The sequence below is a fragment of the Peromyscus californicus genome, unplaced genomic scaffold, assembly GCF_007827085.1.
Source record: "Peromyscus californicus insignis strain IS unplaced genomic scaffold, ASM782708v3 Scaffold_19__1_contigs__length_69161282, whole genome shotgun sequence".
NCBI classification, from domain to species: Eukaryota; Metazoa; Chordata; class Mammalia; order Rodentia; family Cricetidae; genus Peromyscus; species Peromyscus californicus.
In genome coordinates, this window is record NW_026294491.1 from 2,760,634 (window position 1) to 2,785,121 (window position 24,488).

A 24,488-nucleotide genomic window follows, 5' to 3' on the forward strand; every position below is an offset into this window, starting at 1 on the left:
GCCGGTGACTCTCCCCCCCAAACTCGCCGGGGCCGCTGCTCCCTCCGCCCCAACCCCGCCCGGCAACCCGCCTCCCGGCTCCCTCCGGGGGTTCACCCCGGCACTGAAGGGGAGACCTGGGGTGCCGCCTGGGCACCCCCACAGGAGACCCCGGCCCCCGGCGGCGGAGAAAATGGAGCCGGAGAGAGAGAGAGAGAGAGAGAGGAGGCCCAAGCGGGGGTGTGTATGCGAGAGGAGGGAGGAGGGAGAAGGGGGAGCGAGGGAGGCGGCTGGGGGAGGGGAGCGGGAGGAAGAGGAGGGGAGGAGAGGAGGAACGGGGAGGAGCCGGGGGCGGGGAGACGCAGGCCGGGCGGCGGCGGGTGGAGGTGGGGAGCGGCCGGGCAGCCCGGGAGAGCCTGGGCTGGCCCCGGGGCCGGCCGAGCGGGCGCCGGGGTCGGGGGTGTCGGCCACCGGGGCTCCGAGCTCACCGTCGGGGTGGTGCGGACTCCGGCCGCCGGAATGTTCTCCGACAGCTCGGTTCATATTTCTTGTTCTAATGACTCCCCTCCCTGTTCGACTTAATTAAAACAGGGAGACGGGGGGCTGGGGGAGATGATTAGGGAGGTCTCCAGCCGCTGCTTAATGAGCCAGTAATTAACCAGCCAGGGAGGGGAGTTGGCCTCTGGCCAGATCGCGGAGAGCGGCGGCCCCAGGTCTCACCTACCCACCTCGCATACCCACCCCACCCCCCAGATACCAGTCTTCAGTCCAGGAGGGAATTGTATTTATTCATACAACCAAAACATCAGACAGACTCAGCAGCGGGGGGGTGGGCGGGGCTAAGGTTCGCTCCACAGCCTCGGGTCCCCTCTGCCTTGGGCCTTGGGGGTGCTAGTGCTGATCAATTGTCTTAATCTTTTCCTTTTTTTTTTTTTTTCTTTTCTTTTCTTACTAGGCAGGAAGGGGCAGGCCTCAGCCCTCACACCCTGTTTAGTAGCTTGACAGCTCAGGATAGATAGAGACTCTTAACTGTCTTAAGGAGTTATGTCCACCCTACCTTGCTTATTCTCAAGGTTAGAGTACTTGTCCCAAGTCCAGTTCCCTGGGAAAGTGGGTGGTAAATACTGCAGTTTCAGCCGGGTCTTCAGTCTCTGGTACCCCTGCCGCCGAACGGGCATGTGGGGTGGCCCAGCTTTGAGTCCCAGCGAGAGGGAGCTGTTTGGGAGCTCAGGTCTCAGCAGGTGTGTGTGGGGGCCGAGATCTTTGCTCCTCCATTCGACCTCCACCCTGAACTTTGAGCAGCAACTCCAGGAGCTCCTGTCCCCCGGGGGGAAGGGGCGGCTCTGATCGCTGGGTTTCCATCCGCTGGCACTAGAGATGTGGAAGGGGAAGAGGGCATTGGTGGTCGGGTGGTGGGTTTGGGCAAGAGGACCAGGGTTGGTGTAGGGCAGATAGGAAATATATGATGGTGATGACGGGGAGTTGAGGCTGGCCAGGGGATATATGCTTTAGGGAGGAAGAAGTTAGGGCTCAAACACAAGGCCAGCAAGGGGTGGTGGTGTAGTATGTCTGCCTTACCTGGTGACTAAGGATGGTGCTGTAGAGCTGTTCTTTGTCCTCGAGAAGCCGAGGTGGGGTTGGGGCTAGGCTTGGGGGCGCTTTGGGGGGATGGAAGGTGGCCCTCTGTTCCTCTAGGCGGCGGGACTGGGCCTCAGCCACCAGGTCCAGAAGGAGCTCGGTCTGCAGGGAGAGCAGGGAGCCCGAACGGGGCCCCAGGGCTATGGGAGAAGAGGGAGGAGGGCTAAGACCCAGAGGCGGAGGTAGAGTGGTGTAGCGGGCGGTGGGCACAGGTAAGCTGGCGGACTCTGGGTTAGGGACCAGCAGTGAGCAGCTACGGTGGTTAGTGGGCCTACACTGGGGTAGGTGATGGGTCAGGATCTCCCAGGGTTGGTGGGGTACCTGTGTGGCGGGTTCCTGGAGGAGGAGGGGAGGGAGGAGCAGATCGCCAAGGTCGAGTGGTGGAGTTCACAGGGGGCCAGCCCTGATCATCTTGCGGGGGACCCTGATGCCAAGACATGTCCATTCCAGTCAGATGAGGGGTGTGGGCAGAGGGCTAGGCCAGTCACCAAGCTTTTCCAAGTCTCCTGTACCATCCGCCTCTAGGTCCTCACATGCCCCTTCTCCCTGTGCTGGCCTCCCCACCCCGGCACCCTGCTCACCTGTTCACCTTCCTCTTCTTCCTGGGGTCTTTCAGTCTCCATCCCTGGCCTTGGGGAGAGACACTGATGGGGGAGGGGTGACTGGTATTTGGAAGGAGGACTGGAACCCTGGGTTCCTGAGGGGAATGGGGGCTGGAAGGGGTGGGGGTGAGCTGGGGGCTGGATGCCTGGGTACTGAGCAGGAAGCGAGGTTCCTGGTCAGCCCCCCCCATGGGCCCCGCCCATCTCTGTCAACTTCCTCCATTCTCTTTTCCCACCCAAACAGCTTGTTTGACCTCTCTTGCCCCAGGGGAGGACAGAGACTGGGAAAAAGTCCCGCTGCAGGATGGAGCAGGCTCCTGACAGGGACAGACTCTGGCCTCCTCATTTCCAGAGCCTCACTAACCCCTTAGCCTGCCCCACTGCTCTCTCCACCCCACCTCCCCTTCAGCTCTTCTCTGTCAGCACCGGAACTAGCTATAACACAGGAAGTGGTTTCACTCTTTGGGATCCCCCTCCCCCAAACTAGGTTCTTTCTCTCCAGGCTAAGACTGATCCTGCTGTAGGACTTGGTCCTTCTCACCTTCTCTCTTGACTTACTGGGTCAAGGAAGGGCATGGTTCTGGAAGGAAGCAGAAGGCTTGGATCCGGGATGCATTGCTCTCAAATACATGCGCATGTCCTAGCACTGGCCCAGCACACAGGAAGTCATCAAGGACCGGCAGTTGACTAGTTATCACTGCCCTCAGCATTACCAAGTGTGAGAGAATGGTCACTGGCAGCTGAGCTAGTGTAGACAAAGGTCAGGGGAAGACTTGCCTGGGGTCACGAGAGTGGGATACAGAACTTAGTTTGGCTTTTGACCAGTTCTGGTTAGCCCCCAGGGGGAGCGGGACAGACAACAGGGGTCTTCAAATGGCTCTCTGCCATGTGAAGTTAGAGCTGAGTGGCTTGGGGCATGAAAGGGGATGAAGAGAGCCCTGCGATCTTAGGTGAACGAAATCTCTGTGCCTCAATTTGTGAAAGGGTAAAGTGGCCTTTGGTGGCACTTAACTCAGAGAGTTAGGATGGGTTAATTGTAGTGAGGCCCTTGGCACATGGGGGATGCTCTATAAATGGTGGCTGATAATCTTCCAGAATGCCTCAAGGCTGCACATCACAGGCTTGTCAGTATTGAGGTAAAGCCATGAGGCTGAAATTCCAGTTCAAGTTCCTCCTGTCTTCCTTTATTTGAGACCTTAGGAATCTCCTGTTATAGCTAAATGCCCTTGGATGAGGAACAGTATTTGTCACCTTGTATATTTGTTTTGACTATTAGAGATTCTCGCCTTCAGATGAAACCCCAAATGAACTGGGATCCCCAGATTGTTTGCCCTTAATTATATTTAAAAGCCCCCTACCTATATAGATGAACCTAGAATACTAAATTCCCCAAACACTATGCACTGTCCAGGTCCCCAGACAAATTGAGTAACACTTTAAATCAGCTTTATTATTCATGAGTTTGGGGTTCTTAGAGATAGCAGTGGGTAGAGAGCAAAGCCTCATCCCTGCGCCACTTGGGGGGTGGGTGGGAGGGGCAGAGGGAGTGCAAGGAATCATCAGCTGGAGGGGCTATTGGTTGCCTTTCATCATCTACACAACGCCTGCCACATAGTAGGTGCTCAATAAATACTTGCCAGCTACTTGTGGGTAGTGGATCGCAGAGGTTCCCTTTGGGAAACCATAAACAAGAAACATTTTACACCCAATTTGCCGACAGTTCTTGGTTCCAGTCTAGGGATTCTCAAAATCCACTTTGTCCTCTTGTAGCTGCTCTATTTTCCAGGAAGAGCCCGACATGTGCCATTCGGGCATCCTAAACCCTCTTCCCAGTGCTGTGCATACTCCATGGGGAAGACAAGCGAGCATAATGCTAAATCTGGAGTCTTCCAGACTGCCTGTCACTCCCTTCCCTCCATGCAGCTGCCTAGTTTTGAGTCTCTCCACCCGAGTTTAAGGGCACCTCTTGGTGGACTGGAAGACCCCAGGCAACTTGAGGGGATCCGTGTTCTGGGGATGGGGTCAGGCTCGGAGGCGGGATCGGCGCACTGCCGGCGGAGCTGCAGGTTTCCAGGGCCACCCAGTCGCGAGGCCAGTCATCCTGTGATGCCCTGGCCCCGCGTCGCCCACGGGAGCCCGCGGAAAACCTGCGGCCGCGCAAGGGAGGGCCTACGGAGCCTCCGGACCGGCTCCGGCAGCGCGCATAGGCTGCGCCCCCGCGCGCCCCCAAGTCCACGGACCAAGTGCGAGCTTGCAGACTGGCTCCGCCCCCGCGCGGGCGCGCTCCCGCCGACAGCGTCCGGCAGCGCGGCGCGGCCCCGCCCCCTGGCGCGGTGCGTGCGTGCGTACGGGCCTCCAGCATGGGCGGCCCCGCCCCCTCCAGTAGCGTCAGCAGGTCCCAGTGGCTTCGCTGGCGGGCCACATCTCCCGGGGCCAGCCCGGCCTGGTCCCGCAGTCCTCGGGCCGCCCCGAGCTCCAGCAGCAGCTGCGCCACCTCCACGGCTCCTTCGCGCGCCGCCAGGAACAGCGGCGTCTGCTCCTGCGGGGCGGAGACCGGAAAGCCCGGGGGCGGTCAGAGTCCCCGCCCACCGGGTGTCAGTCTCCTCCCGCCAGACGCTGGGCCCGCCCCCTTTGAGCTTTCTGGTTCCCCGTGCTTTTGGATTGTTCTGTGGGGAGTCTGCGGCAGGGGCTCACCCTGCTGTCTTGGGCATCTTTATCAGCTCCAGCCTGGAGGAGGGAGCGGGCAGCTCGGGCGTTGTTCACAGCAGCGGCCCAGTGCAGTGCGGTTTTTCCTAGGGTACCACATGGGAGCCGTTACCCCATAGCAGTTGGGGGACCAGACTCCTGCGTTCCAGTTTCCCACGGGTTCTGGCCTTGGTGATATGGGGGGAGGAAGGGAGAGCTACTTGGGTTCCTCAGAGGCGGGAAGCGTTGCCCTGGCAACCGACAGTCGGCTGCAAGCGATGCCCTGGTGACGTCATCGGCGCGCGGGAGGGACAATGGGTATTGTTCTGGATCGGTGGGACCGGGGTATCCCCATCCCGTTCCCGCCGCCGATACTTCTTCCATCCCGCATTCATGGACTGAGGCAAGATGTGTAGTTGACGGTGAAGGGGAAACTCTCTCCATACCACAGCACAGGAGGGGTGTCCTCTAGTCTGTCCCTGCTACGCCTGCTATTTGAACCTCACCTCATTCCCGCTCTGCCCAACATTCCGATAGCACAGCGGCTCCAGTCATACCCCTTTTATCTCTGGCTCCCACATCCGCTCGGGCGGCGATCAGTTCTTCAACCAGGTCCTCCACTGCCAGCCTGGCAGCCAGCATCAGAGGTGTAGTCCCGTCCTCTGTGCGTGCATCCACAGCAGTCCGTCTGCTAGCCAGTAGGAGCTGGGGAGGCAGAAAGGGCCTGTGACCCCTGCGTTACCCTGGACTTCTAGGTCAGGCCCCTCACGCTTTTGTTGTCTGTTTTGGTTTTGAGACAAGGTCTGGGACTCCTAGTGATCTGGCTGCCTCTGTCTCTCCAGTGCTGGGATTAAATGGTAGGCCCTCCAACCCCTCTCCCGTCGCTGCCTAACACCTTCCTCTTTCAGGTCTTCGGCTCAGTTTCCTCTTTGTCAAACCCTAGAGGAGGCCGCTCCATTTTACTAGCAAGCTTACTCCTACTTCCTGCAGGGACCCCAGTGAGTGCTGACCTGGCAGACCTCCCGAGCATCAGCAGCCACTGCAGTGTGAAGTGGGGTACGCCCTGCCTGGTCAGGCTGGTTGGGGTTGGCTCCAGCCTCAAGGAGGCGGCGGGCAGCAGTTGGCCTAGAGAATCGGGCAGCCAGGTGCAGGGGTGTCTCTCCAGTGCCCACAGTGTGAGTCTGGGGGCGGGCCCCTCTATCCAGCAGTGGTTCCCAGGGTTCAGGATTTCCCAGCCACGGTCCTTGGACGATGGTGGACTCCACTCCTCCACAGAAGACTGCTGACATCAGGCGTGTTACCCCATCTGTGGGTGGGAATGGATACTAGGTCAATGGGAAGAAAACAAGAATAACATGGCTGCTGGGAGAATTTCAGCCAGAAGACAAGCTCTGCCTTTTTTGGGGGTGGGAGGAGGTTGAGAAAGGGATTGAGAGAGGGTCTCACTATGCAGCTCTGACTGTCCTGGGGCTTACTAGACCAGGCTGGTCTTAAACTCACAGAAGTCCACTTGCCTCTGCCTCCCAAGTGCTGGGATTAAAGGCGTGATTCACCACTACGCCCAGCTCCTAGTGTCTCATCAGTAACAGGGGCAAGAAGGCTTTAATTCTCAAAGGTTCTCAGGCTTGAACCTGAGTCACACTTGTCTAGAGGTTTGGTTAGACTGCTCCCTGCCTCCGCCTGCCGGGAGTTTGACTTTGCATTCCTGACAGACCCCCATGTCGTACTGTTCTGTCCTAGGTCTCTGCTCTGAGAGCCACTGTTCTAAAGGTTCCAGTTTGGATTCTAATGGGCTTTGCTTCTAAAAGGGTCAGAGGTAGGATTTTGTTTTTTGTTTTGTATTGGTCTAGGTTGGTTGTGTACCAGGTCCACGAGTGTCCATGTCCAGAACCTCCATTTCACACTCTTGAGGAGGGGTCAGCATGGCTACCTGTGGGAGCTCTCCACAGCCGCTGTTCGGTGGCCAGAGCTGGCGCTTGGAGGCTGAGGCCCTTTCTTCAGCCTTGGGGTAAGAGCAAGGGACAGTGAAAGCCGCTGCCGCCGGCACCTCTGGACCATTCCCACCCCAGCCTTTTTGCCTGGTTCACCTCCTCTCCCTCCTCAGGGCCCGAGCACATGGCCACTCCATCCTCATCCACTTCTGCCTCTGGCTTCAGCGCCCTGGGTGGGGTGAGGAGGTAGGGGTTATATAGGCTAGGGCCAGTCAGCATCTCCAGCATTTCCAGAAGCCCTGCACTTCTGCAGTGGTGTTTCTTAGCACTCTTGATGCCCCCCTCTCTGAATCCCAGGCCCTTCTCAGTCTCACTTGAGACCGATGCTGTCCTCGCCGAGTGGGGGCCTCCGTCGGTGGGGCGCCTGCTGTGTCCGAGGCCTTCGAACGAAACCAGGGGGCAGCCACAGGGCCCCATGTTCTCGCCGCTGCCGCCGGCGCCGGATGAGCTGGAGGACAAGGAGAGCTCCTAGGGCAAGGAGAAGCACCCCGGCCACTGTTGAGCACAGTACAGGCCAGGGAAGCTGGCTGGCAGGGGGCCCTGGTAGGAGAGAATCACAAAGGGGGAGCGTTCTTGGTGAGACCGAGCCAGTGGAGTAGCCTGCCTCAGTTTCCTCACCCGTCTCATGTAGTTAAATGGTAAAATGCTTAGAGGAGAGCCCATAGGATATGATGTGGTATGTGTGATAGTTACTGTTCTTTTATAAGCTGGGAACCCAAGGCTGGTGGTAGGACTATGGCAGAGGTTAGTACAGAGTTCTTAGGGAAATAGGGAGGCTGCTGAATGGATGGCCCAGAGGGAGACTCCTTCCAAAGAAGGGGTGTTAGGGAGACCACGTTCCCCTTAGGCTCTCAGTCTGATCTCTCCCAGAGATGGCATGAGCAAAGGTCGAGGGAAATGGTAGGGGTCACCTACTGGTCCCCGTTTGAGGGTGAGCAGCCAGCAAGGGTCCAGGCAGCAGGGGCTCCAGGGCTCCCACGGCGGCCAGCGCTGCAAGGAAGCGCAGCAGGAGCCCGGAGTCCCAGGGACAGCGGGACGCAGGGTGTTCAGGACCACAGCGGGACAGATCCACTCCCATCACCACCACAAACCTGGAGAAGAGGTACATCAGGACTGTCTAGCCCCGGGCCCCTTCTCCAGCTCCGTTTAAATAACTAACATTTGGCCCTCCCCTCCATCTCATGCTTACCCAGCACCGAGGGGGTCTGGCTCCTTGCCCAGGGGCTGGGTGTGAGGGGCTTGTCTTTCCCATGAAGAGGAACCCCGAGTTCCGATCAGCTCCTCTTTGGCCCGGGTCCCCGGATAGGGGAACACCATGTTCCTGCCATCACTGTCCTTCCTCACCCACAGCCCGACCCTCAGAGTCAGGGACAGTACTCGGGCCAGAGCAAGCAGCTGCTGGTCCAGGGCTGAGGGACTCAGCACCACCAGCAGGGCCAGGGAGGGCCCCCACCCTGAGTCCCCATCTTCTGGCCTGCAGTCGCCCCCGTCCCAGCCACATTCAGCGCTGTGGCATCCTTTTTCACAGTGTCCATTGTGGAAGTGATCTTGGCAGTACTGGTCATAGGCTGGGCTATGGGTAGAGGAGAGGTGGACTCAGGCCTCTCCATGGCCTCTGCCGCTGTAGACGCTAAGGGTGGTGGCTGAACACCCTGACGTCTACTGACACAGTCTCCTGAGACCAACCTTTCATCCTGCCCCTCTCCCAGAAAGAGGATCCAAGACCCTTTCTCTTGGGAGCGCAGGTTGCCAGGGGAGGCATTCTATGGCAGAAAGTCTGGGGGAGGGAAGCTGAGGCCTGAGACCTGGCAGCTCTCAGGAGTCCCGACAAAGGCTGTCTGTGCCCCAGAGTGTCGGTCACTCCATTCCTCTGGGTCAGGACCCAGAGTTTTCCTTAGCATGGAAACTCCATGGAGTCCAGTGCTGATCATCCTGTAACTCGGGCATGTGTGTCTCCCCACCTCCACCCCATCCCGCCTCTCATTCCGGGGCTCCAGGAAGCTTACGTGCAGGTTGGAGGGATTTCACAGTCATAGCCATCAAACAGACACTCCTCAGAGTCGCACTGTGGGTGGCACCGCCCATCCCGGAAAAGAAGCCAGCACTGGGAATGGGAAGGACAGCCCTTCCAGGGGTCTGGGACCCCCAGGGAGCAGTCCCCTCCATCCCAGTCTCCTCCTGGGCCGCTGCAGCCAGCATCACAAGCCCCGTCACCACCTCGGCCCTCACACCCATTTGCCCCTGGCCTTTGACACCGAGGCCCTGGAGAGTCAGGAGGGCAGGAGCATTGAAAGCCAGGGTTGCCCAACCTGGGGGTCTCAGAGCAGCTACCATTGTGCAGGCAGGGTGAGGGCGGCCCACAGCCTTGTGGAGCGGGGGGGTGTCAGGCAGTCAGGGCCCCCAAAGCCACCAAGGCAGGCACAGAGGGGTGGGGAGCCTGGCTTAGGGGAGGGCAGACAGAGGCCTCCGTGGTGGCAATGATGGATGCCACAGGAAGGGGCTTTGTGGCTGCAGGTGGGGCCTTCAAAACCCTGTGGCAGAGGAGAGAGAACACAGAAGGACCTTGCATCAGTCTTCCCTGAGGCCAACGGCTGGGGTAACCCTGCACAGAGGGCTCTAGACTGTCATATACGAGAGGGACCTGGGAGAGCACCGAGGCAATCGTAATGGAGGTTGCAGCTGAGTCCCCGGCTAGCTCCACACAGTTAGTGGGAATGGGTGAAGTGCAGCTATGCAGCCATGCTCAGTTTCAGGGTCCAAGTCCAGGAAGACTAATCGGCTAGTGCAGTCGACCACTTACTGTGTCCTTGGAGACGGGTCATAGGCTCTCCCCTGCCTTCCCAGGGTTAACAGGAGGAAGGCATAAGCAGAGGAAAGTGTTTGCTATGGTGATTGCTGGGTTTGGCCCATGAGTGTTATGTTAGGATAATGAAGGTAGGTATAACCTGTTGTCCTAACTGAGCCTTCAGCCAGTTCCTGCCCTGAGCCCCTCACTCACACCTGTCCCCACACGCAGAGTTTAAAGAACTTGTCTAAAGCCATTCAAGGAAGGGCTGGTTTTGTTTCATTTTGTGTTTTGAGATAGTCTCATACAGACCAGACTGACCTCAAAGTCATTGTGTAGCCAGGGATGACCTTGAACTCTCGATCTGCCTGCCTCACCAAGTGCTGCCATCTGATTGTGCCATTCCCTGTTCCTGAGAACCACGGTGAACTTGGGCCCTCACCAGTTAGTTTTTCTGTCTCCAGAGCTTCCCACTCACCGCCCTGGGGCTCTGTTTCTGGCATTCTTACCTTTCATCGGTGTAGGGAGAAGGGAGATGGGTGTTGCAGCACTTACCTTGGGGCAGTGGCACGTGAAGCCAGGGGCTGGCCCTGCTGTGACTTCACAGGACCCTCCGTTGGAGCAGGGCTGGCTCTGGCAGGGGTCTGTCTCCACCTCACACCGCCGGCCTGTGGTGGGGGTGAGATTGGAGATCACACATGGCTTCAGTCACTGCCTCTGTGTTGCCTTGCTCCTGACAGTTGGTTCAACGCATGGTATGTGGGTAAGAGGGTGCTGGGGCATCTTCTCTGGGGAGAGGTGTGGAGGCAAAGGGTGAGAACACCAGGCTGTCTTTTGGGAGAGGACTGTCTGGGTTTTCCTGGTCTCGCTGTGCCCCAGAGACCCCAGGCCTCACCTGTGTGTCCGGGCAGACACTGACAATAGAAGGCATTGGCTAAGGAGTGGCAGGCTGCAGTGCCCGCGGGGTGGCAGGGTCGGTCGAGACACTCATCCACATCCCCCTCACAGCGGAGCCCCACAAAGCCTGGGGGGCAGGCACAGTGGAAGCCTCCAGGCCTGGGGGTGCAGGTTCCGTGGTTGTGGCAGGGCTGAGACCGACAAGCATCCTGTTCTCTCGAGCAGTTCTGTCCTTCGTAGCCTGGGGCACACTGGAGACACAGGGGGCCAGTGGGTGAGCTGAGCTCAAGGAGGTCTGCCAGCCTCCTACCTCAGCAGCTGGACTCCTCGTCCACCACAGCCTGTGTTGGGGTCGCCCGACATGCTGCTGTTCAGTGAGAGAGTTTAGCCCTCGGTCCCAAACAGTGTGACATTAAGCGTTGCCTCATTTTTGATGAAACCTCTTTCCCCTACCACCTTACCCTCCAGCCCCTCTCATGCATTATACATTGGTCTGTAAGTGTCTCTTGAATACCTGCTTGTGACATGTGCATGCGTGCGTGTGTGTGTGTGTGTGTGTGTGTGTGTGTGTGTGTGTGTGTGTGTCAGAGGACTCTTCTACCTTTTGTTTGAGACAGGGCCTCTTACTGGCTGGGAACTTTGCCGCTTAGGCCAGGCTAGCTGGCCCGCTCACTCCCCAGGGTCTGCCTCGCATCTCACCACCCACTGTCACGGGGATTACAGGCATATGCTGCTGAGCCCAGCTTTGTACTTGGGTTCTGGGGATCTGAACTCGGATCTCCAGGCCTGTGAGGCAACTGCTGTCTTAGCTGAGCCAGTTTTTTAAGTAGCGCAGATAAAGGGGGGAGAAGAGCTCATCCCTGTCCTGTGCTGCTCAGTCAAGAGAGAGACGGCACTGATGGTGCAAATGCATAGCTTTCCACCCTCCTCGTAGCAGCTGCAGAGAAGTGTTACCGCCCTTAACCCTCTTTCCACAGATAACGAGACAGTTGGCAGGAAGGCGAAGATACTTTGGAGAGTCGCACGGCCTTGTCAGGCCGCGATCGCAGCAGGACTGGCTCTGCCCAGAGCCACACTGTGGTTTTGCTTGTGAGGGCAAAGGCCCTAGTTCTACGCTTCTGCCAGATGACATGCCAGGAGGGAGGCTTTGGAGAGTCGGAGAAAAATGGACACCCAGAGAATCCAGAGAGCTGTAGGAATGCGCAGAGGGCATTTTGGAAACTTTTGGAGGAGGGAGTTTCATGAGGACATAGAGTTGAATGGTGAGTGCACAGAGGTTCACTAACCAGGATTCATTTTTCTCTTCGCTTTTGAGATGGGGTCGTCCCTAATCTTCATAAGGGTTAGTCATGGCAATGCTGGGACACATAACGAAATGGGTAAAGTGTTTGCTTTGTGTAGTGGTTTGAATAAAAATGGCCCCTATAATAGGGAGTGGCCTTGTTGGAGTAGGTGTGGCTTTGTTGGAGGAAGAGCATCACTAGGGGGTGGTCTTTGAGGTCTCAGAAGCTCAAACCAGGCCTAGTGGCTCACTGTCTCTTCCTGCTGCCTGCTGGTCAAGATGTAGAACTCTCAGCTACCTCTCCAGCACCATGGCTGCCTGCATGCTGCAAGGCTCCCCGCCATGATAACGAACTAAACCTCTGAAGTATAAGCCAGCCACAAATAAATGTTTTCCTTTTAAGAGTTGCCTGGTCATGGTATCTCTTCACAGTGTCTAATCCTCCAAGAAAGTCCTTTTACCAAGGTCCGCATTTAGACAAAAGATCCCATTCCCGCAGGGGCTTGAAGAAAGTTCCTGCTAGCTAAAAAGGGAGTCATTTTCCTTATCTTTGGCAAGAGGAACTTGTGGCCCTTCCATTAACATGTGACTGTGGTGCCTATTGTCAAGGTCAGTGCTAACTCTAGGCTCCCCCAGTCCCTGCTCACCCGCCCCACCCCAGCTCACAGGCCCCTTTTCTCCAGTTCCCATTTAACCCTGGAAAACCTCCCCTTTGTCCCTTCTCCCTGCTTTCCTGGAAGACAGCTATTGCAGTTCGGAATAAACTTTTCCCTTTTCACTCATGAGATGGCTACTTCTTTACTGCGCCCATTTTCATTCACATAGCAATAGAAACCCTAGCGAGGACACTAGCACACACATGGTCCTGCGTTTGATCCCCACAACTATAAAGTAGGTGTGGGGGTGCATACCTACAATCCCAGCACTGACTAGGTGGAGGCAGGAGAGTTTATGGTCATCCAAAACAACATAGTGAGTTCGAGACCAGTCTGGGCTACATGAGACCAAGCCTCAAAAAAAAAAAAAAAAAGAAGAAAGAAAGAATGTAGAAGTGTTGCGGGGTGGGTAGGGTAAGGCGCAGGAGAGATGGCTCAGCAGTTAAGAACACAAAGGCAAACAAAACAAACAAACAAAAACAGTTCTTTGCTGGTCATGGTGGCGCACGCCTTTAATCCCAGCACTTGGGAGGCAGAGGCAGACAGATCTCTGTGAGTTCGAGGCCGTCCTCGTCAACAGAGCTAGTTCTAGGACAGCTAGGGTTGTTACACAGAGAAACCTTGTCTTGGGAAAAAAAAAAGAGCACTTGTTGTTCTTCCAGAGACCTGGGTTCAATTCCTAGCACCCACGTGGTGCTTTACAACTATCAGCAACTCAGTTCCAGGGGATCTGAATCTATCTTCTGATCTCCGTGGGTACTGGGCGTGCATGTGTGCACATACATACAGGCAAAACACTCATGCACACAACACTTAAAAAACAGTTGTGTTTCTGAGCACAGGATTCAGACTGGCTGTGCTTTAATCCCGGCATTTCCTCTCCTGGAGAGTGGCCTGGACCAGCGAGGAGAAGCCCTCCTCCAGCTCAGAGGAAAACAGGACATCTTCCAGAGGCAGGTGCCTCCAGGTCACCCTGCAGTGGTAGAGTCGGGAAGGGGCTGTTCTAGGCCGAGCAGGAGTGGAGGATGAGGCTCAAAGGCAGAACAGTTTTGTGATGCTGTGGGTGGGACAGAGCAGATGTGCCCGAGGGACAGGCAGGAAGATATATCCTGCAGGGCTTTGGAAGAAGTTGTCCCTGGGGGTCTTAATGAGGGAGGGACAGGTTAGCCTCTGTTTTAGCAGATCCCTTTGGCAGTGGGGTCAAGAATGAACCAGCAGAAAGACAAATGTGGAGGCAAGGGTTGTAAAAAGGTGAAGGGAAAAGACGAGGGGGTGGGATGGCCTGACCTGGTGGGTGTTTGGATCCTGGCTTCAGTGGAAGAGAGCACTGGGTAAGCTAAGTTCCAAGGTTGTAAAAAGATAAAGGGAAAAGACGTAGGAGGTGTTTTGGCCTGACCTGGTGGGTGTTTGGGTCCTGGCTTCAGTGGAAGAGAGGACTGGGTAAGCTAGGTTCTCACCACCCTCCTGTGTTGTCACATCTCTGCTCCTCTAGACCTCTTACCTGGCAGGCATAGCCCTCGGGCTGGGCCACACAGGTGGCCCCGTGCTGGCAAGGCTTGGACTCACAGGGGTTCACATTATCCTGGCATAACCTGCCTTGGAATCCAGGAGGGCACTGGCAGAAATAGGAGGAGCCCCTGTCTATACAGAGGCCTCCGTTCTGGCACAGGTCAGAGACCTCTACGCCTGGGAAGACAGACAGGAAGGGATGGAGCTCAGCTGGGTGGAAGGGTTCTCGGCACCCCCCCCCCCCCCGCCACCTGCTCCCCCCCACAGAGTATTCCCTAAGAGGCTAGGCAGGTGAGATGTTGGTGCCGTTGGGTTCTATGTGTTCACTCCAGTGGCGCTCTAGCCGTGGTGGAGCGGAGTGGCTCCAGGTGAGACATGCTGCTAGTAATTGTGTTACATTGGAGTCTTGCCTGGGCTATTGATGTTAAATAGAGTGGAGCTGTGTAAGACTGTCCTGTGTGTTGAACTGTGGAATAAGTTACTCTAGTTTCTCTTGGTCGTTTTGGCTGTGACCCAAGCTGTGTGGCTGCCCTGGGGACTGGGACAAAGGAGGACTCTGCTCCCCAGTCGGTCCTGGGGATGATACCTTGGCTCAAGGCAGCCTTCTGGCAGGACACGGGGAGGTCACAGTGAGGTCCTGCCCATCCCTGGAGGCACAGACACTGGAAGGAGGGTCCACTCCGGAGGCATCGGGCAGTGTGTGGGCAGGGCTTCTGGGCACACAAGTCTACTAGAGTCTGAGGGTTGGAAGAGAATGTGAGATAGGAAGGCCAGCGCTCCTGGGACCCAGAGATGAGCAAAAGCTCTCATTTCTAAGACGGACATGCCTGCGGAAGGGCTGAGCCGATGACCTCTCTGACTTCTCTCTTCCCGTTTCAGTACAGTCTGCAGGGTCAGAAACTCATCCAGCTCACCCCCAACCCCCAGACTTGGCCTCAGTCTTGCTATGTAGCTGAGGCTGGCCTTGAACTCTCGATTCTTCTGCCTCTGTCTCCCAAGTGTGGGGATTACAGGTGTGCACCACTATGCCTGGCTTTCCTTCCTTCTTCGCCTCACACCCCAGTGAGAAGCTAACCCTAGACATCTGTTTCCCCGTTGTTGCTCACCCGTTAGTCCCCGAGACCCCACTAGCTAGAGCTCTCCAGCCTCTCCCACTTGGCACATCTGGCTTTATTGCACCTCACCTGGCAGCTGCTTCCTGTAAAGCCAGGGTTGCAGAGGCAGCGGGCGCCCTGAGGTGTGTCTTGGCAGGTCGCCTTGTTCCTGCAGGGGCTGGACAAGACAGAGATGGTGTGTAGGAAGGTCTGGGAGATGGGGAGTGTGTAATGTGGGGTAACAAGTTTGGTTGTGGGGAAATGGTAGGTCAGCTCCATGGAGGAGGAGCAGCCAGAGTGTGGGGGAGCTGTGGTAGCACAGAGCCCAAGGAGAGGTAGAGAGGAAATGGGGGGCTGAGGGTTCCTCTGCTCTTCTTGGGGGGGCCTCACACCATGCTCACCTGTCTGCACAGCTGGGGCCAATCTTCCCCTCACAGCGAAGCCCCTGGAAGCCCGTGGCACAGAGGCAGAAGAAAGTGTCAGGCTTGTTCACACAGGTACCCCCATTGAGGCACGAGGCTGGAGAGAGGAGTCTGTGAGGGGTTGGGTTCCATGCCTGTAACCTGGCCTGTGACCTTGGTCACACCCAGCACAAAGGTTGTCCACCTCTCACCAATACAACTTACTGCTGTCCAGTTAGCTATTTAAAATTGTTTTTGCATTTATATGGTGGGGTTATGTGCACGTCACAATGGGCATGTGGAGGTAAGGGGACAACTTGAGGGGTCCGTTCACTCCTACCATGTGGGTCCTGGGGAGCGAACTCCTGTCTTTAGGCCTGGCAGCAAGGGCCTTGACCCTCTGAACCACTTCTCAACCTCTAATCTATTTGTTTAACAGGGTCTCATTGAACAGAACATATAGCCAAAGATGGCCTAGAATTCCTGATTCTCTGCTCCCATCTCCTGAGGGATTACGGGTCAGCACCGCCATGCCTTGTGGTGCTGGACGTTGAATCTGAGGCTTTATGGGCGCTAGGCATGCCCTCTACCAACTGCACTATATCCCCAGCCTCCAGGTACAGTGTCAGTGTCACCCACACGGTGCCCAGCCCCCGCCACCTGCTGTGGTTCACAACCCAGGACAGCACTCACCAGACACACAGTGGTCAAGGACGGATTGGCAGTGGGGACCTGTGTGACTTGGAGGGCAGGTGCAGGAATAGCCCTCAGGGCTGGTGCTGCAGGTGCCACCGTTGAGACAGGGCCCTGAGTGACAAGCTGTCACCTCCTCATTGCAGGACAGTCCTGAGGGGACAGGTGAGCTCTGAAAAGGTGGGCTTCTCCTCTCTACTGTCTTGCTTTATGCTTTTCACTTCCTTTCTCACCCCTGTCCCATAATCCCTTGTGCCATCCAACCTCTTCCTTCTGCCTCCCAAGCGTCACTGGTGTCCCCCCACAGCCCACACTCAGTTCCCCTCGCAGAGCTCAGAGCCGCAGCTTTGACTTGTGGGTGCTGTAGGCTGGAGTGCACATGGGATAGGGAGAGACTCACCCATGTAGCCTGGGGGGCAGGTACAGTTGTAGCCAGAGGGCTGGGGGTGGCAGGTCCCCCCATGGGCACAGGGTGTGGAGATGCATCCCCCAAGCTCGGTCTCGCATTCTGGCCCCGTCCAACCCGCATCACACACACACGAGGATCTGATCATAAAGAAAAGGGGAAGGGTCCCTCTCTCTCCCTCCCTTCTCCTTTTTGTCTCTGGGACTCTTGTTTGCCTCCTTTCCATTCTAAGGAACTCTTTTACCCATTATTTTTATGTGTATGGGTATTTTGCCTGCACGTGTATCTGGGCACCGTGTGTGTGCCCGGTGCCTGTGGAGGCCAGAAGATGTTGGATCCTCTGAACTGGAGGTGTGATGGTTGTGAGCCACCATCTAGATCCCTGTCCTCTGCAAGAGCAGCCAGTGCTCTTCTTTTTTCTTTTTTAAATTAATTTTTAAAAATTTATTTTATGGCTGGGCGGTGGTGGTGCACGCCTTTAATCCCAGCACTCAAGAGGCAGAGGCAGGTGGATCTCTGTGAGTTCGAGGCCAGCCTGGTCTTCAAAGCGAGTTCCAGGACACGCTCCAAAGCTACACAGAGAAACCCTGTCTCGAAAAACCAAAAAAAAAAAAAAATTTATTTTACATACCAACCACAGTTTCCCTCTCTCCTCTCCTCCTGTTCCCTCCCCCCACCTCCTTCCTACCCCCTCTGCTCCCCCATCCACTCCTCAGAAAGAGTAAGGCCTCCCATGGAGTCAACAAAGCATGACATATCTAGTTGAGGCAGGACCAAGCTCCTCCCCGCTGCATCAAGGCTGAGCGAGGCTTCCCACCACAGGGAAAAGGTTCCAAAGAGCCAGCTCCCGTACCAGGGACAGATCCTGGTCACACTGCTAGGGCCCCACAAACAGACCAAGCTACCCAACTGTCACCCACATGCAGGGGCCCTAGTTCAGTCCCATGCAGGCTCCCTGAAGCCAGTGCTCTTAACCACTGAGCCAATTCTCCAAGCTCCACTCCTTTTTTTAAAAAAAAAAAACTTAAAAAAAAAGATTTTAGGTAGCCCAGGCTGCTGGCACCTTCAAATTACTGTGTAGCTGTGGATGAGGCACTCTACCAACTGAACTAACTCTCTCTCTCTCTCTCTCTCTATATATATATATGTATGTATGTATGTGTGTATATATATGTATGTGTATATATATATGTATGTGTATATATATATCTATATCTATCTATCTATCTATCTATCTATATATATATATATCTATATCTCCTCCCTATCCCTTTCTCTCCAGGGTCTCCTGTGCCTCAGGCCAGCCTCAAAACTCACTGTATAGCTGCCTGTGGCCTCCCTCGGCTGCCTGATCCATTTGCCTTGACTTGGATTGCAGTCATGTGATCACACACCTGGCTAGTTCTGTGTCAGGAAGGGTCCACACAAAGCTGCCCAACAGATACTTACTTAACGAGAGACGAAGCAGCCCTGGTATGTATGCTTTTCTCTCTGCCCTGACCCTCTAGTCCTCCTCTGCTATCTTGATGATGCTCAGACTTTCCCTCCAGGGACCGCTCATCAGCTGTGTCTCCCTTTCTCTTTCCCAAGGAAGCTTGCCATCTCCTTCCTGTTCCCCATCAGGCCGCGTCCCACTGGCCTGCACCCTGCCCCCACGCTGTCTTCTTCTGTCCTAGCGGAGGCTGATGGGGAGGAGGGCATGGTGAAGGCTGTGTTACCTCTGGCAATGGCCATGGTGGCAGGTGCAGTTGTCCTGGGCAGGGACACAGCCAGGACTTCCGTCAGGGCAGAGGCAGTGGGCTCTGTCTTCCTGATCTTGGCATTGCTGGCCAGGTTGGCACAGGTTTGGGGTGCACAGGGGAACTTCACAGAGCTGGCCTGTGTGGGTGGGTCGGAGAGGGAAGTGAGTCTGAGAGGGAAGGAAGCCCCTGTATGTCCCGAAGGGTCAAAGGCCGGTGGGCATGGCTTTCTCACTCTCCATGCACCTGTCTTTTCTTGGTCTCTCTTGGGACACCAACTGTCTTCCCTACGTCCTTGCCCTGTTCCTTCCTGAGCTCTGGGCTCCTGTAGCTCCCCGAGTGGAGCTTTTCCCCTCCCAGCTTCAGCACAGTGCCTGGCCTTCTGTTTTGACCTGCTCTGTTCTCAAGGCCACTTCCTGCTCAAAGCCTTTTCCTTTGCAGTCCGTGTTGGCTGGAATCCTGTGCTCCCGAGGAAAGACACGGGGGCTCATAACTGAATGTAGGAGTTACAAAAATTTTAACAACAGTAAAGTTTTTCTAACATACAATGACTAAAAATTAATTCAAAAATCAAATGCAACACGAGCCTGAGATGCTTGTATCATGCAGCGGCTGCATGCAGCCTTGGTTCTGAACACACAGACCACCCCACTTTCTACTGCATGTGTCCCTACCCCACAGTGTTGATGACAAAGCCGGCCAGACACATTATCATGTGTCATACACTGTGGTGTTTTTACGGTACACACGGAGTTTCCCATCTTGTAGTTTATGTCAGTTTAATGATAGGAAACAAAGACTTCATATATTCCTGTTCTCAGTCCTCAGCATGGAGCAGCAGGTTAGTTTATCTGGCTTGTCTTGTCTTCTGCAAACAGCCAGATCCATCTCAGAAGTGTGCAAATTTTCTATTGGTCTTTAGCAAATGGTCAAATTATAGGTATATCAAAGAATTGTTTTAAAGTAAGTGTCTTTATGATTTGTTATTAGTGCATGCTTGATTGATATACTTATTTTTATATACTTTTAGGTTTGAAGTTGAATAAAAATTTCTTGAGTGAAGAGGGGTCACAGGTGGATTGAAAGTTTAAGGCCCGACTGACCTATCGGACCCTGGGCACTCTCTCTGTCGCTCAGCCGTGGTCAACAGGAAGTGCGCTCACCCTGCATCGGATTGAAAGCTACCTGACAACCAACTGTCAGTCTTGCATCTGTGCCTGCTGTTGTGACATTTACTAAATTAATTAAAGTTATTTATTCATTTAGTGTGTGTGTTTATGTGATGTGTGTGTGGTAGGTGTGTTTGTATGATGTGTGTGATGTCTGGTGTGTGTGTGAGATATGTGATGTATGAGATGTGTGTGTGTGTTGGTGTAATGTGTGTGTTGTGTGTGTGTGTTGTGGTATGGTGTGTGTATGGTGGTATGGTGTGTGTATGGTGGTATGGTGTGTGTGTGTGTGTGTATCTGTGTGTATCTGTGTGTGTGTGTGTGTGTGTGTGTGTGTGTGTGTGTTGGCAGGCATGTGCCATTGGCACTGCCCAGATGACCCCCTGCAGAGTCAGTTCTCTCCGTCACCTCACGTGGCTGTGAGTTTTGAACTCAGGTTGTCAGGGTTACAGTTGGTCACACTGACCTCCTGTTTTCTGTGGTGCTGAGGACTGAACCAGGGACTCAGGCACACTTGCCAAGGTCTTTGCCCCTGAGTCGCACTTCCGGCTCTCACTGTAAGTACCTTTTGCACTGACTAGTTTAAGGGGCGTCCTCTCATTCTGTTTTCACATCCCGAACATCACACACCCTCCAGTGGGCTCTTCCCCCTCCAGTGGGCTCACACACCCTCCAGTGGGCTCTTCCTCCTCCAGTGGGCTCACACACCCTCCAGTGGGCTCTTCCCTCTCCAGTGGGCTCTTCCCCCTCCAGTGGGCTCACACACCCTCCAGTGGGCTCTTCCCCCTCCAGTGGGCTCACACACCCTCCAGTGGGCTCTTTCCCCTCCAGTGGGCTCACACACCCTCCAGGGGGCTCTTCCCCCTCCAGTGGGCTCACACACCCTCCAGTGGGCTCACACACCCTCCAGTGGGTCCACACACTCTCCAGTGGGTCCACACACCCTCCAGTGGGCTCTTTCCCCTCCAGTGGGCTCACACACCCTCCAGTGGCCTCTTCCCCCTCCAGTGGGCTCACACACCCTCCAGTGGGCTCACACACCCTCCAGTGGGCTCTTCCCCCTCCAGTGGGCTCTTACCCCCTCCAGTGGGCTCACACACCCTCCAGTGGGCTCTTCCCCCTCCAGTGGGCTCACACACCCTCCAGTGGGTCCACACACCTCCAGTGGGCTCACACACCCTCCAGTGGGCTCTTCCCCCTCCAGTGGGCCCAAACACTTCCAGTGGGCTCTTACCCCCTCCAGTGGGCTCACACACCCTCCAGTGGGCTCACACACCCTCCAGTGGGCTCTTCCCCCTCCAGTGGGCTCTTACCCCCTCCAGTGGGCTCACACACCCTCCAGTGGGCTCTTCCCCCTCCAGTGGGCTCACACACCCTCCAGTGGGTCCACACACCTCCAGTGGGCTCACACACCCTCCAGTGGGCTCTTCCCCCTCCAGTGGGCCCAAACACTTCCAGTGGGCTCTTACCCCCTCCAGTGGGCTCACACACCTCCAGTGGGCTCACACACCCTCCAGTGGGCCCACACACGTCCAGTGGGTCCATATATCCTCCAGTGGGCCCACACACCCTCCAGTGGGCCCACACATCTCCAGTGGGTCCACACATCCTCCAGGGGGCCCACACACCCTCCAAGTGGGCCCACACACCTCCAGTGGGCTCACACACCCTCCAGTGGGCTCACACACCCTCCAGTGGGCCCACACACCTCCAGTGGGCCCACACACCTCCAGTGGGCTCACACACCCTCCAGTGGGCTCACACACCCTCCAGTGGGCCCACACACCCTCCAGTGGGCCCACACACCCTCCCAGTCCTTTCCCTGTCTCCTGACCTGTGAAGCCAGAATGGCAGAGGCAGAAGAAGGCTCCTGGGAGGTCAAGGCAGCTGGCTCCCGTGGGGCAGGGGTCACTCAGACACTCGTCCACCTCAGTCTCACAGCGTGGCCCTTCAAAGCCTGTGGCATGGGGGAGGGTCAGGGACTGCACCGATGGTCCCCTCCCCAGGTCTGAACCTCAGTTTACCTGGGAGACACTCGCAGTGGAAGGCTCCAGGCCGGTCTTGGCAGTGCCCTCCATTGGCACAGGGAGCACTACCGCACTCATCCATGTCTTCCTCACATCTGGCACCGGTGAATCCTGGCAGGGGAGGGGGTGGGAAGGGACAGTGTTCACGGTCATGCAGGGAGGCGCAGCGGTGAACAAAAGTGCGTCTTCTGATGAGACTCAAGGTGGGTGGGCACAGCAACAGAAGCAATACAGAAAGAGTGGAGCTCAGCGCCTGCTGGCTGTGGGGCTCTGTGCTGTGGGCAAGCTACCCAGCTTCCCTCCCGTTCTCATTTCTTCCTGTGTAGAGTGAGGGGTAGGAGCAGCAATGGCGCCTGGGCTGGGGGATGGCTCCGAGGTAGAGTGCTTGCCTTAGGCACTCATGCCTGCCTCCCCAGCACTGATAAAGAACCCCTCATGTTACCATGGGAAGGAGACATTCTCTGTGTCCGTGGTGGCCAAAGCCAGCCTTCCACCCGAGGATGTGCAGGGCAGTACACAGAGGACAGGGGCATCTTGTCAGGACAGAGGCGAGTGTGGGGAGGAAGCAAGGGAGGGTTGGGGGACAAGACGGAAGAGTTTGGGGTGCTGAAAAGGAGTGGGAGAAACAGGCTGTTTGGCCAAGAAGGAGGGGCCTTCGAAGGGGTGCTGGCCTCCAGAGGTTCCCTGGGGACAGAGGTTGGCTGGACCAGAATCTTCACCCACCCGGAAGGCAGAAGCACAGGAAGCCGTTGAGCAGGTCATGACAGGCAGCTTGGTTCAGGCAAGGGTCAGAGGCACACTCATTGGTCTCCACTTCGCAGAGCCTCCCTTCCAAGCCTGAGGACACAGACGTGGTGAGAAGTGGGCCCAGCCAGGCTCAGCCAGGGGCCACTGGGCTTTCTGCCTGGGATCCCTGTGCTCTGCAGCAGCCCTGCCTTGGATTGCAGAGTAAAACCCAGTGTGGTCTGCCTGCCTGTGCTGCACTGATGAGCCCTGAGGCTTAGCTGCTCTGGGGTGTGACTGCTTCCCCCAGGTCTGCAGGCTCAGGGAGCAGGGTGCCTGCAGAGGACCGAGAGGAAGTGCCCTTTGAAGCCCTTTCTGTGTGCCTAGAGGGTGGGGCTCACCTGGTGGGCTGCCCAGCCTGGAGGTTCTTGAAGTCCAGTGGGAAAGCGGGCGTCTGTCTGGAGGGTGATTCAGCCCTCAGGTGCTATCTAGGCCTCTGTGCCAGGGGAACAGGGATCCTGGCAGGGGTGTGGTGGTGGTGGTGATGGTGGTGGTTGTGGTGGTGTTGGTCATTGTGGTAGTGATGATGGTGATGTGATGGTGGTGGTGGTGGTGGTTGTGGTGTTGATGTTGGTGGTAGTGATGGTGATGATGGTGGTGGTTGTGGTGGTAATGGTGATGATGATGGTGTTATTGCTGGTGATGACGTAATGGTGGTAGTGATGGTGATGATGGTTGTCTTTGTGGTAGAGATGATGGTGATGTGATGGTGGTGGTTGTAGTGTTGTTGTTGATAATGGAGGTGGTTGTGGTATTGCTGTTGATAATGGAGGTGGTTGTGGTGTTGTTGATGATGGTGGTGGTTGTGGTGTTGTTGATGATGGTGGTGGTTGTGGTGTTGTTGATAATGGTGGTGGTTGTAGTGTTGTTGTTGATAATGGAGGTGGTTGTGGTGGTGTTGATGATGGTAACGGTAGTCATGATGGTGGTGGTTGTGGTAGTGGTGGTAGTGATGGTGATGGTGGTGATGGGGCTGGAGTAGGAGGATTTGAATAAAGGCACCCCAGAAGCAGAGTTGCTCCCGTTTTTACCTTTAAGTTCACCCTAGCCTCAATGGTCTCACGGTCAGCCTTCTGGCCTCCCTGTCCCCTCCTCTTTCTCGGGGAGCTTTGACACCTCTTGCTACCTGTAACTTGTCCCCTGGATGCGGTTTCTCTACTTCTCTGTGCTTGTCTGTGTGGCCTGAGCCGTGATGCTTGGGTGCTGCTCGGCTTCCAGCAGTGGAGTGGTTAAAACCGTTGCAGCTCAGGGTTTGAATCTTGGCTCTGCTCCTCACTGACAGTGTGACCTTGGATAAGTCTCACTCCACCTCTTTGTGTCCGGTTTTTAAATTTATGAAATGGGGATACAGTGTTCACTGCTCTCTCCTTCCTTCTCGCATGGAGGCAAGAGCGCGGCAGCCCCGCGGGCAAGAGTGTGGGCGGCCCCGCGGGCGGGGCGCGAGTTCGGGCAGCCGTGCTGCATTCCTTTCCCATTGCACCCCCCCCCCCCCCCCCCCCCCCCCCCCCCCCCCCCCCCCCCCCCCCCCCCCCCGACACACACACCGTCCATGTGGAATTTCAAGGGTTGACACTTCATCTCTCCCTGGGAGAGTGTGTAATTAAGGGGGACGTCCTGGGCTGGTAGGAACAAAGCGGCAAATGTACTGTCATTCTGTCTGGGCCACTGTGTACAGTGGATCAGGATGTACGCTCTGTGATGATCCTGGGGTGGGTGGAGTACCCTGCCCCTGGATTATGCAGTGCGCGGCCTCATGACAGGGCAGCCCCCCTTCTCCTAGGGGCCACGGGTACCCCAGCTTTAGCTGGGAAAAACTGAGGCCGGTCACTCTGGGTCTGAAGTCAGTTCTCCGTGTCTCCCACCTGCGGCCCCACCCGGCTAGCTGTACCTGGTGGGCAGATGCAGTGGAAGGTGGCAAGTAGGTCCAGGCAGGTGCTGCCCGGGCGGCAGGGCTGGGACAGGCACTCATTGTGGTCAGCCTCGCAGCGGGAGCCCGTGTAGCCAGGTGGGCAGAGGCAGTTGAAGGAGCCGGGGGTGTTGAAGCAGGAACCGCCGTGTTCGCAGGGACTGGGTCCTTGATGGGCTGGGAGGAGAGAAGAGCTGAGAGTCCACAGAGGCCAGGGCTGGAAGGACAAGGAGGCTAGAGTCTCGG

The 24,488-nt window shown here is 56.3% G+C and overlaps 2 protein-coding genes and 1 long non-coding RNA gene across 4 annotated transcripts in view; 1 reads left to right on the forward strand and 2 right to left on the reverse strand.

Moving 5' to 3' along the window:
- The first annotated feature begins 4 nt into the window (after positions 1-4).
- On the forward strand, positions 5-19,622 carry LOC128114344 (uncharacterized). 2 transcript variants are annotated; one of them, XR_008219747.1, is made up of 5 exons: positions 5-219; positions 11,555-11,839; positions 15,959-16,136; positions 17,901-18,091; positions 19,388-19,622. It is a non-coding gene; the product is annotated as an uncharacterized LOC128114344 (long non-coding RNA). The 2 variants fall into 2 exon arrangements; XR_008219748.1 differs by lacking the exon at positions 15,959-16,136 and having other exon boundaries at positions 8-219.
- On the reverse strand, positions 925-2,329 carry Gpsm3 (G protein signaling modulator 3). The gene is made up of 4 exons (XM_052744270.1): positions 2,199-2,329; positions 1,939-2,041; positions 1,558-1,757; positions 925-1,350 (listed from the first exon to the last, which is right to left on the reverse strand). Exons 1-4 carry the CDS (start codon positions 2,238-2,240, stop codon positions 1,207-1,209), a joined length of 489 nt encoding a protein of 162 aa, XP_052600230.1. The 5' UTR covers positions 2,241-2,329; the 3' UTR covers positions 925-1,206.
- Positions 3,649-24,488, reverse strand: part of Notch4 (notch receptor 4) — a 26,114-nt gene continuing 5,274 nt past the window's right edge. The window contains 24 exon segments of the mRNA XM_052744252.1: positions 3,649-4,758; positions 4,914-5,011; positions 5,462-5,609; positions 5,915-6,210; positions 6,768-6,906; positions 6,992-7,064; positions 7,210-7,435; positions 7,811-7,986; positions 8,085-8,468; positions 8,902-9,275; positions 9,277-9,426; positions 10,236-10,348; positions 10,576-10,828; positions 14,017-14,201; positions 14,611-14,761; positions 15,209-15,296; positions 15,520-15,637; positions 16,213-16,365; positions 16,613-16,758; positions 18,337-18,496; positions 21,361-21,483; positions 21,551-21,664; positions 22,277-22,390; positions 24,225-24,419. Of these exon segments, the coding sequence (XP_052600212.1) occupies positions 4,147-4,758; positions 4,914-5,011; positions 5,462-5,609; positions 5,915-6,210; positions 6,768-6,906; positions 6,992-7,064; positions 7,210-7,435; positions 7,811-7,986; positions 8,085-8,468; positions 8,902-9,275; positions 9,277-9,426; positions 10,236-10,348; positions 10,576-10,828; positions 14,017-14,201; positions 14,611-14,761; positions 15,209-15,296; positions 15,520-15,637; positions 16,213-16,365; positions 16,613-16,758; positions 18,337-18,496; positions 21,361-21,483; positions 21,551-21,664; positions 22,277-22,390; positions 24,225-24,419 (4,589 nt within the window). The 3' untranslated portion in view covers positions 3,649-4,146.

Bases quoted from the DNA above. Each gene is read 5' to 3' on its own strand.
- Gpsm3 (XM_052744270.1), bottom strand. From the start codon at position 2,240: ATGGAGACTGAAAGACCCCAGGAAGAAGAGGAAGGTGAACAG. The intron at 2,042-2,198 runs GTGAGCAGGGTG...TCTTGGCATCAG, and splicing joins AAGAAGAGGAAGGTGAACAG to GGTCCCCCGCAAGATGATCA. The intron at 1,351-1,557 runs GTAAGGCAGACA...CCACATCTCTAG, and splicing joins GCACCATCCTTAGTCACCAG to TGCCAGCGGATGGAAACCCA.